The sequence below is a fragment of the Protopterus annectens genome, chromosome 2.part1 (assembly GCF_019279795.1).
Source record: "Protopterus annectens isolate FY-2018-M chromosome 2.part1, PAN1.0, whole genome shotgun sequence".
NCBI classification, from domain to species: domain Eukaryota; kingdom Metazoa; phylum Chordata; order Ceratodontiformes; family Protopteridae; genus Protopterus; species Protopterus annectens.
In genome coordinates this window covers 386,387,111-386,399,783 of record NC_056729.1, presented here as the reverse complement: position 1 = coordinate 386,399,783, position 12,673 = coordinate 386,387,111, and the positions used below count along the sequence as shown (strand labels likewise).

The window sequence follows — 12,673 nt, the reverse complement described above, 5'->3', positions numbered from 1 at the left end:
TATGCCAAGCATGTCAAGCTTTTTATTTAGGCAAGATGAACAGAATTTTGAGATATCGCATAAGAGAACACGTATATAATATCAGGCTTGGAACGCAGAGTAATGCATTAGCTAAACACATTACTGATTAAGGTCCTCAACATACATTCAAATTTAAGGCAGTGGACATCATCAAGCCAAGTGATAGGAAAGGTAACATCAGGGTTTACACAGAATTCATGAAGCTAAATGGATAATTAGGATGCAAGCCGACAGGGGGAGTGGTCTTAATGAGAGGGTGTCATTGAAACCATTTCTGAAATTAAGTGTGCGATGATAACATGGTTTCTGTTATTCATATGTTCTGTATTTTTTAATAATTTGTTTTATTATTATTCTTTTTATTTACATGCAAAGTATTTTTTCTTTTAACATTTTTTTATTCATATTTATTGTGGTATGGCTTTAATGAGATGCCTGATTTGACTGGTCAGATGAGATTTGGCTATTGTTTGTTACCGTGGTTACCTGGTAACAATTAATATTTAATTTCAGTGTGATTATGTTTTTGAATAGTCTGAAGAAGCAATAGGTTGCCATTGCGAAAGGGCTTACCTTTTCTGTATGGTTTATAAAATTACTTCGTTTTTAGAATACTCTATTGTTTCTATTGATCATTCATTGGCTTTTTGAATGCTGAACGATGGACCTTACATTGGACTCACCCCTTTCTCTATTGTTGTTGAACAATATATTAATACTTGCGAAAGACATTAAAGGAAGCAGTTCAGAGGTGGCACTAGTGAGATATTTGGTTGACAGAGGGAAATAAAAGATTAGAGTGTAGTAGAATGTAATAGAAGAAGTAAGGGGAGTGCAAATAAAAATATGGGGAGTGCAGGGAGATTTCACTAAGTGATACAGAATAACATAGAGAAGTATAGTTAGGCTAGGGGACACTAGGTAAGGAGGATGAAAGATATGAGATAAAGAGTTTAGATAGCTCAAGTTTAAGTATGGGTGAGATAGTATTGGGGAGGTTTGGTCACGGAAGAGAGATGATTGCTTTTGTATATTAGGTTGTAGTAGAGTTTGAGTTCCGGCAAGAGAGTAGGAGTGGAGGGAAGGAATTAAAGAAGGCAGTATACAAATAGAATGGAATAGGTGAGATGGGGCCAGGAGGTATTTGTTGTGATAGGGATTGGTCGGTTTAGAAAGAGTGGGAGGAGTTAGGTGTTATAAGATTAAAAGTAGTGGGGGTGGGTGTGAATTGGGGTGATGAGGGCCAACAGAGCGGGCAGCACTTGGCCTGTGAGAAATTGTGGTGGGAAAAAAACATCAGTAAGCTAGTTTACTCAATATACTTGTTTAGAGGGAAAAAAAACTCCTGCGGTGCTGGGTGTCAATATGCAGAGGGCTGTGACAATGTTATTATTCTACAATCTGTAACAGTTTATAATTCAGCAAAAAGTTGCTATGGAGGTTGTTATGGTGTAATAAATAGGGGCTCCTTATGTTGAACAAAATCTGGCAATGCAAAAAAGTATTGAAAAAGAAATTGATTACTTAATGTACACAGATAAAAAATAGGAGAAATATATGAGAGAATATATGAGTTTTAAAGGAATGAGGAATGGGAATTACTTGGGTAAGGAGAGGATTAAGGAAAAGCCACATCTGAGGAATTCTGCTGTGCTGTCCCTAACAGAACCACTTTATGCTAGTGCTACTCCTTTTATCACAGTAGGTGAGGTGCTGCGGTATTCCACTGGTACATTTAAACATAAGAAGATTTAGAATTTACTTATTCTAAGTGTGGAACATACAAAACTCTTTTGGTGTCATTTGCCCATAAACAGAGTTAAGGGAAAGAACTTGATTAGGTCAGACTAAGGGTAGGTGGCTTCACTGGGTGGCCAGGAATTGATGAGCGTGCCATGCAGAGGTCCTTATGTCCTAGGAGGCATAGTGTTCCAATGACGGGCAGGTTGAGCGTCAGGCAAGAGGATCTCTCATTTAGACAGTCCTTGGGGGTGGCTTAGTGGTTTTTTCCTCAGATGCTTAACTCATGTAACCAAGGGAGGATGTACAATGTGCTGTCCATGCTGGTTGACCCATACCTCTCAGCTTCTTACTACAAGAATTCTGGACAAAGCTGTAACATCCAGCAGCTATGTGTTGTAAGCAGGGTTTATGAGCTGATAGAATAGCTATCTTCTTCTAGAGAGTAGGTTGTTTTTCAAATCGACTCTAAAGTGTCCTTTTCACACAGCCTATTTATCCTAGTTTATGCATACACTGCCATTAGCTATGAAGTGTGTACAAAGCAGCTCCCCGCAAGAAACATACCCCCCTCTAACTCTCTTAATCCAGTGAAGATCATGTTTTTTTATGTTTTGATTGAATATTTTGTAGCAGGCATTGCATAGTACCTTCCACCTAGAAGAAAGACAAGGGAATATGTGTAGAACCAAATGGCAAGCCACCATTAGTGATGGACCAGTGCTATTCCATTTTTATACCAGCAGCTGTAATCCATTCAGACAGGGGAATGATGGTGGCTGGATGATTAATGCAAACACAGCCATGCAATACCTATATTGTTCATGAAAAACTCCACGTGTTCTACATTTAAAGCATAATGTTGCTACCTTTGGTGTGCTTTACTTTGAAGCAGGTAAGAAAGATGAAGTTTCTCATTTTAAGGTGCAGGGTGTGTTATCTTCTTAGTATTGTTGAAAAAGAAAGTACAGAAAAAATATATTTTTTCTACAGTCTTACCTTTGCTTTCTTATTGGTTATTCTTTTTTTATAAAGTAATACCTTTCTGTTATGTCAGCATGTGTACAGTAAGTAAGTAATTAGTAAATAATCAGAGAAATGCAGTGACTTAATTCTTTCTATATTTCATGCTAATCTGCATAAATATAGTTTAATAGATACCTATGAGTAATATTCTTTTTATGTATTAATTAGGTTGACTTTGAACTTGAATCTTTGTCTGAGAGAAAAGAAGAAGAGAAAGAAGAACTGATGGACTGGTGGAAAATGATGTCCGAAACACTCAACTTTTAAAAGGAGGGGATCTTGTGTTGCTGTTAGTCATACTCAGTTTAGTTTTGTAGTAAGGGTGTGTGTGTGTGTGTGTGTGTGTGTGTGTGTGTGTGTGTGTGTGTGTGTGTGTGTGTGTGTGTGTGTGTGTGTGTGTGCGTGTGTGTGTTAGGTTACTGTGCTTCAAACATGCTGAAAGTTTTTTTTTTATTCCCTTTAAAACTACTCAAGCCAGCAAGATAGAAAGAAAGATCCCAATGTTGGCAACCCTACGTTTCCGAAATCAACTAAATGCTGAGCAGGCAGACCTTATACAAATGGTGGTCTAATGAATTTGCATTTATGATGACATTTTTGGATGTTGTCACACTAGCATCATTCCATGCTCATCTATGGTCAAGAGTATGTTTTCATCTGTATTTGTATTTTTCAATTCATCTGTACTGTATCACAGTTAAGTTTTGGTATATTTTATGCTGTATTAAAATGAACCACATTAATTAGAACACATTGGAGTAACAGGAAATTGAATGTGGAATGATAGTCTGTCACACTTTTGTTATCAAGTAACAATATGAACTGTATCATACATACTTCATGTAGATGTTTGTCATTTTATCAGATTTCATGCCACATTTTTTCCTAATGTGCAACAGTTACACATATCTAAAATAAAAACACCCAAGTCCTCAGAGAAGTGATTTTTGCTCTTAGATACTTAATTTGTTTTGAAAGAAGCTTGAATTAACTGTGTGATTTATCTGACTGTGATGCATACTTATGATTATAGTCTGTTGTGTTTAAAATATGAAATGGCAAAAAAAGTGTTCTTACTGTATGCTAGTGAGTATTTATTTAACTACACAAAGCTGGCTGCAGATTTCATAGAAGATACATGCTAAAATAGTTTATTTTCAAAATGAGTGCTGTAGACTGATATTTGATATTGTGTACATCATAGATTCAAATCACAGATGGAGTTCAGACAACCTTCTAAGTTATCTTTCCAAGGAATGCTCCATAGCTGGTTTAAGATTAGTGGTTCCAGATGCAAGGGGGTTATCAGGATAGGATAGATGAGTGAAAAAAAGCAAGGATTGACTTTAAAGATTAGAAGTAGGAACATTATCCACAAACAGTACTGCTGTACTTTCTGAGATCTCAAGAAATGTAAGCTGGAAATGGACTTTTGTGGTATCTTAGGAATATAAACAAGCCATCTTATAAAAGACTGTGAATGTTGGTGACTCATTTAGTATGTTATTGCTTAAGTTCATTCTGTAAATGTTAATATACTACAGATTTTCAGAAATATGCACATTTCTAAAGGTGTGTGTGTGACATTACAGCTTCAGAATCAGTGTCTTTCGTATAAAACAGAGGTAATCTAAAAAGCTCGTGCCAGGTCTGGTATCCTTCCTATGATCCAGAGGGTGACAGGGCTGACAAGAAACAAAGTGCAAAGGATTTGTCCAGAGAAAGCCACTTTAACTAGATCTAGCAGACTCTCTGTCTCTCTGATACCCTCCCTGTGGGAGGAATAAAGATGCCTTGTTGAAGTTTCAAACAGTTTTTTTAGTTAATTAGGTAGTTGGATGAGTGTTCTTGCTCTTATTTTTCTATTAGAACAAGAACATTTGTCTGTCTACATGCTTAACTGAATAAACTATTTGAAACTTCAACAAGGAGTCTTTATTCCTCCCACATGGAGAGTATCAGAGAGAGAGTCTCCTAGATCTTCTAGCTAAAGTGATTTTATCTGGGCTAATCATGTGTACTCTGTTTCTTGTTAACGCTGTCTTTCATATAAAGAAAAAAGGAATGCAGAGTGGACATTTTCAGAACTGGAATTTTGCTGACTGTCTAATGCCAAACATTCTGTATGTTGTTTTAAAAGGGCATGATCAAAACTAGATAATAGATAACAAAAGAGTACCATAAGTTATAATACGTAGACATTGGAGTACAGTGTATCTTAATATGCTGTTAGCAGGAGCATTAAGCTTGCATTAGGTAAGGTTTGCTAAAACTAAATTAGTATTATAACTTATTAAGTACCATGCTGAAACCACACATCTGTTTCTCCATATGAAATTTTCTTCCATCTCCTCGGTTATTTTCTGTCATGCTAACATTTTTAGAAATACAGTGCAAATGTTTCTGTTTAATGCAATACCATATAATATAGAGGGTTATGATCAGGTCTGTGATCATAACCACTTTATTATGTGTTCGAGACATGGATGCCAAGAAATTCACCTCTCGAGCTGAATATTGTATCCATGTCTAGAACACATAATAGGTTATGCTCAGTGAAACTATCTACTCCTTGTACTATCAGTTACAAAAACAAAAAGCGCAGTGTATTTTGCCTGCTTAGAAAGCCAGTAAAGCACTCAGTGAGTGCTGTAGCATAGGCAACAAGTAAGGAAAAAGTTATGGACATTTTTTTAAATACTGCCCTGATTTAAATAATTTACTTACTAATGTCTTTAAACTTCAGTGGACATAGGAGAAAAGATATTCAGGGACCAAAGGAACATCCAGTCCCTTATACCCGACTATAACAGTGCTTAGGGGGTGTGTAACAATTGTTACACACCTTTGAAATCACTGTTACGGTCGGGGTCTCCTACTAAAGTAACATGTAATAGGTTTATCTTTTTTCGGATTTTGGAGCATGATCACAGTACAACAGTTTTATGACTGTACATTGTAGTTTGTTTCCCTTACATTACAGAGTTGTACAATGTAGGACACTGAATGCAGAGCACAGGTCTAAGCTGACACTGTGCACTAAAGGGTAAAAATAAATACCCACTATAAATACTAAATGTCTATTGCAAACATAATAGTACTAATATTAACTATCTTAGATCAGGATAGACGTGCAGCTTATATTGTGCAGGGCACCTCTCCTTTAAGCATGAATATAAAACAGCATATTGTAGACAGTGTCGTTATTATATTAAACAAACTTGCTCCTTAGAAAAATAAATAGTTTTAGCATTGTTAGATGCTAGATAAAATGTCACACTCATTTTGACACAAAATGAGTTTTGGTCCATAGTATCTTTTTTATAAATATCGGTTAAGGGAATTCCAACAGGATCCTTGCTAGACGGTATAGATGTCTTTTATTTTTTTAGTATTATTTTTAGGTGGAAGAGTAATGAACATTTCCTTATGTGACATACAGGAGTACTTTTTTCTTTGCATTCAGAGGAGGAATGCTTTTGCCAAGGAATATATACTGTTCTGCTGGACTCTCTAAGCTATGACTAGGTCAGAGGTGTTAGGAGAATAAAATGAAAGCGGGTAGATAAACTCAGACATTATATCCACTTTTAAAGAGAATGAAAGCAGTTATTTACGAATATGGAGGTAATAATAATAACAACAATACAAATATTAGTAATGGTGTAGAAGTAAATGTTTGCTTCTCTTCACCAGTGCTACAAGACATCACTTTAAGAGACTATTCCTAAATTTAGTTGCTGGGATGTTGAGAAAGCTATTAACTTTTCTTAGTATTTTGTAGCCCTCACCCATTATGCGCATTTCTCTTATATTACATGACATTTGGCCTTCCAACAATATGTTTTATCTGGTATGTCTAAAATAAAGAGTTCATTTTAACTAATCACTAATAAGGAGCTATATTCTAATTTTGTGGCTCACTATCCATATTGGAGTTTCATTTCCACTGACAAGGGAACAGTATGTTTTCTACTGATGCCTTGAAAAGAAAGTGTTGTTATTTATTGCTTCGACTCACAGTGCAGCATCAGTTTCAGGCTAGTGTGCCAAGTCATCAGGACCAGTAAGCATTCTCTACACTTTTTCCTGAAAATAGTCAGTCCTGCCCTGCTTTGGATGGTATTTAATTCTCAGCCACCACTGCTAAGTAAAATTATCCATAGCGCAGTTTAGGCAGTCCTCAGATGGTACATAGTCATGAGAGGACTGTGAATCCATATTTCTGCAGGACACTGAATTCAGCACACGGCTGTATATCTTGACTTAGATCCTGCTGGTTTACTTACTTAGAGCAGCATGGGTCTTTTAATTTGTGCGTTTGCAGTTTTTTTAAGAAAATGAATGTTGATTGTTACAGGTTCTAGCTTCACCAAGACTAAAGTGAAAGCAGTCTTCAGACTGATCTATACTTTTGTTTTTATTCCATTTAAGAGAAACTGTCATTATACTTGACCATGATGAAATATAGAAAGCTGTCGCCAAGAATGATGATTCTTTTTTTAAGTTAAAGATATGGATTGTTGTAATTACTGAACATAGCAGAAGATTTCAATGTAGATGATCCTATGAACTGATGATAACCCTGTTCAGAAACCTACAGGAAGTGTGACCCCTGTTGAGTTATGACCAAGACTACCTGGCATGAAACTAACAGAACATAAAAATTCACATTATACTAAGAGAAATTTGGAAACATAGGCCTGCAGTAGTGAGTTCATCTGCTGATTTGATTCATGACAGTGAATATTTACACTGAACTACATCGTATTTAATGAAGAGAAATACGTACTTGTGTTTCAAAACTCTTTCACAGTATGGTCTGTTTTCATTTGCAGTGAAAATACATTTGCTTTCTGTACTGTATTATTTATGTTATTTAGTACAGTGGACCTAGATAATTATGATTTTTTGAATCCTGTACAGTGTGGACCACCATTTCCCCTGTTCCAGCTCAGCAGGTACAACAGTAGCCATTACCATTATTATCACTGTATTTATTATGTCTGTACCTTGTATTTGTGACAAAATATGCTGGAATGATTCACTGCATTCCACACGTGCTTAAATTATTAATACTGGTGTACTGAATAGGTTAACATTAAAAACACACAATTGAAATCTCACTGCGGAGACTGTTTATTTGCCTTCTAGCCAGAGATAATAGTTTACAAAAAAAGGTTCAAGGAAACTTTACAGTTGTGGGTGTGAGTAATTACTGTGACTGGATTACTTTTATTCTGAAGTATACAAACAATTTAGAAAATTTCCAATGTTTATGTTTATTCACTACATTCACACAATACACATACTTTAACATAATGCTGTTCTTTTCCAGAGATTCAGTCTATTGTAGGAACAAGAAATGTTTGTTTTCTGAAAAGCTGGAATAATTATCTGGAGGTGCATATTTATTAAAAACTCAACAGTAGAGGACAACTCTGTCCTTTGGGGAATGAACCCAGGTACATATTTATTCTGTATCAACCTGGCAGAATGAAAATGAGCATTGGGATGTGTGTAGGAGTATATGAACACACTCACACATGCATGCACGCACACACACACACACACACACACACACACACACACACACACAAACACACACACACACACACACACACACACACACACACACACACACCTGCTGCACAGAGGTCCAAAATGTGACTTTATAAGACCTTGTTTCTGTCTATGTCATACATCTCTTTTGTGTGCATCCTGAACATCGTCTAAAGTTGCACATTTTTCTAATTTAAAAATTTCAGCTGCAGCAAACATTTTATGTGCTTTTTCTGTTAATGCCTGCCAATTATCAAGCCTTTCCCTGTTGGTCTTGAACCATTTCTTTCTCTCAACACTGGACAGTCTCCAGTATGAAGGTGAGAGCTGAATGGCGAAGCTAGCATACAGACTGTCATGGAGATGGCTTGTGCCTCTGCTGGCATTCTGTCAATGAGGGCATTCTTGTGTGAGGCTTTAACCCCTTATCACTATAGAGCATCCTGTGTCATCCCCAGTTATGTGTATACTTCCACTGACATTCTGCTTGGTCCTGGCCATTTTGATGCCATGCAATCCTCTGTATGCATTCTGGTGGTCAGCTGATCAGCAGCAACCTCTCCCTTCCCCCAGGATGAGCAAGCCAACATCAGCCACTTAATTCCATCCTCCTGTACTTGGCTGCTCCAATGCCCGAGACATTATTCAAGCTCAGGTCTTATCAGTCATAGTGAGAGATTTATCCCTCTTTGCCACAAAATCATGCCAAGCAGAGATACAAAAATTATTCTACATTTTCCTATGATATTGTATTGACTGAAAATTATGTCTGCTCGCAAAAGATACACCCTGGGATTCATTAACACCTACACTAAGTGTTCACTATTTTGAGTGAATAGACAACACAAGTTTAACTCACATCTCCTTCCTCCTAACTTTAGTTTTTCTACTGATTTTCTTGCAGCATTAAATACTGAGGGGGATTCATAAAGGTTACCGCAAAGTGCAGACTACATGGACACAATGTAATCTTTCTGAGTGACTTGAAAGCACAAAAATGTGGTAGGGATGGTCTTCAGTACAGATTGTGTACACTTAGTGTAGGCATTAATGAATCTGGCCCACAAGAGATCATGCATTTTATGTAATGTGTGCCTGTCTGTCTTTGTAAAACGACAGGGTCCCAATTAAATGAACAAATGTTACAAATCCTGAACGTTCACATGAGGGAAAATGCCTCAACTCGAAAAGGTTACTGTGGGGGGCTGTGCCCCCCACACCCACGCTAAATATGTATTCCAATTCCGAGATCGCAATGCAGTGAAGAAAGGGCAATTATCCCGATCTTCACTGTACTACGATGAAAAAAAAGCAACTTTGAGTTGTGGCATTTTCGCTCATGTGAGCATTCGGGATTCGTAACTTTCGTTCATTTAATAGGGACCCAAACTACATGAGGAAGAAATGGGGCATAGTTTAATTTGTATATGCTAATGTGAATGTTTTAGGCATATAATTGAGCATAGTCTTTCTGTCACTAACTAACTGTTTTCCAGCTTTTCTAACTATTGATGACATACTGCAGACTTTTGGGTAATACATTTTTAATTCTCTTCATCCACTTATCAGTATATGAGGTATTTGCAGTGGAGTATGTATTTTGAAATACTAAAAACACCCATGTGGAAGACAAAGCCATGCACAAAATGAAAAAGTAAAACTAGCAATTAACGAAATTGTGGGAATGTCAAAGAAACTGTAGACCTTATAAAATTTAAAAACAGTATTTAACTCAAGCAGACTGTTTCCAGTTATGTCACAATACAGTTAATCATTAGTTATGAATTTTAAAACTTGCTGTTTTCTACTGATAGAATGTACTTGTTCCAGTAAATGGAGGGCATTCAAAAGAAATTTCTGTTTTACATTATGACATGACTACCTACCCATTAAAAACAGGAATACTTAAATTAATACTCAATGAAATATTCACTTTCAACCCCATCAAAATGTGTGAAATATTGGGCTTGATTCCATAAAGCTCACGGAATCCTGCGCATTTTGCTAATATAAACACAACATTTGCAGATACTGTTGTAATATGTAAATGTACCACAAGAAACTTAGAATAGCTCGGTGCACAAGGGAGTATTACAGCAGCAATGGCACACCAGACAAGTCTGCAAGTAATTTGTAAGCAATGAGAAATGGGTGTCAAAACGTGTTGTACATTAACGAAGTTATGGAAGGATGACCACAATTCAAGCAACTTGATATTTATACAGACATATATAAAGCAGAATCTATCCAGAAAGGTTAAGGGCAACTACAGAACATTACTGACTCCATTATGATACAATAAAAAAGAAAAGAATGCCAACTATTCCAATGTAAGCTGCATGGCATCTACAATACATTTGTCAAAGATTTGCCTAGAAACATTACAGACAACTATGGATATTTCTGTAATTCATTCTCTAACAAAAAAAATACTAATTTCAAAGCGTCATTACTGTTTGTAATATATATATATATATATATATATATATATATATATATATATATATATATTGTAATATATATCATCAGCAATCTTTGCAGTAAGCTTAGAGACAACTACAGATATCTCCTTAAGGCATACACTAATAAAGTATGCCTATTTGCACTTACGGATTCTAATGGAATCTGTACATTTTCTAATTAAAAAAATTAAAGGTGAAGGGCAATCACAGCCACATCACCATAGCTAACATTTGCTAACAATGGGTTCTGGACTTGTGTGGGGGGAACACAAGTAATGCACACATCCAAGGAAAATGGAGGATAGAAAAGAAAATGTGGGGTATGTGTGAAGAAGAGGGACACACAAGAGGGATGTTGGAACAGGAAAATCTAGGGGAAAAGTCAGAGAGGCATGGGCATTTTTTTTTTGGTGGAAATAGGCCAATTTTTTTTCTTTTTTTAAGAATAGAAGGGAATGTAAACATAGGGGAAGAGGAGGAGAAGGACATCACAACACGTATACCTATAGAACAAATAGCACAACACAAAACAAAGGCTGGAAAAAACAGTAAGGACAGGTAAGTTACACAGATGTCACACAGCACAACACAGGCAATGGAAAGATGTCAAACAGGGTGGGGATGCATACTAGCCATGGTGACATATATAGCCATATACTTACTTATGCACTATCAAGTTATGACATGTTGCAAACTGTGTGGCAGTCATACCTGGATGTGTATGACCAATGGTAGATGTGTGTTGGAGGGTAATAAAGTAGGATCAAAGTACAAATTGGATAATTAAACACATATTCAAGTAGTCCATCAGCAGTGCAGGTGTAAGCTAAGCAACATCACAACAAGCAAATGCAGGTTTAATAATGCTAGGTAAATCCAGCAGAGGATAGAACCAAACCTACAACTATGCATGTGAAAGACAAACAACCAAGCACAGTGCCAAACAGACATACAGCAGAAAAAACAAAATGCTACATATACATGGAGGTGTACACAATCAAAGCAAATGTGTAATGGAATGTGTACATGTTACACACATATGCCATGTCAAAGGAAACACACAGGTGTAGATGTATATTTCTGACTTAAATGGAGCATACATGAAATCAAGGTCAATACATATAAACTCACCAATGACATGTAAGAATATTTTCAAAAATATAACACTACAGCTTAATAAATATAGCAGGTTGTGTACATGGATGCAAACAAAGTACAGTGGTTAACACACAAGTATAATGAGAACAAGGATGTACTGCAAGCAGTAGCCAGCGACTTGTGTTCAGATGTCCTGCATTGTAAAATGCCCATACAGTTGGCACATGTTAACTGTACCAAAAGTAATACATCACAGTGATCAATAATTGTAACAAAGGCAAACCTATTTGCAAAAATGTAACGGAAAAGCAGAACATGGTAAGCTGACACACTGCAAATGCATATGTTCATGTAGAAGACAAAACAAAATACATTCAGCCTCATGGAAAATCTATGTTGCATGGGTAGAATGATTGCTGCTGTCCACAAACACTGGCCATGTATAAAACAAACATGCACTGTAATGTGCAATCATGTGACATCAACATGCATAGGTAAGCAAGCTAAGAATTTCAAGCACATGCACATATACTGTCCTGCAAATATCGAATAAACAAATGAAATGTAGGTGTATGTCACCCACCCTGCTCATTACTGACATGCTCATATGTATAATTGTGTGTCAATATGGATCGACTATGGGCACACATGTCTACAATCAGTTAATGTGTACAACTGTTTGCGGAAGGTGTGAAATTATGTGAATAAGTAATAGATGTGGAAACCTAAGATACAGCAATACAGCATAATGTACTGTTAAAACA

At 36.4% G+C, this 12,673-nt stretch overlaps 1 protein-coding gene across 1 annotated transcript in view; it reads left to right on the top strand.

Moving 5' to 3' along the window:
* The window catches only part of CPE (carboxypeptidase E), a 971,990-nt gene extending 968,268 nt beyond the window's left edge, over nucleotides 1–3,722 (top strand). The window contains exon 9 of the mRNA XM_044062209.1: nucleotides 2,956–3,722. Coding sequence (XP_043918144.1) covers nucleotides 2,956–3,054 — 99 coding nt within the window. The 3' untranslated portion in view covers nucleotides 3,055–3,722. The remainder of the gene's footprint in view (nucleotides 1–2,955) is intronic.
* The last annotated feature ends 8,951 nt before the right edge of the window (nucleotides 3,723–12,673 follow it).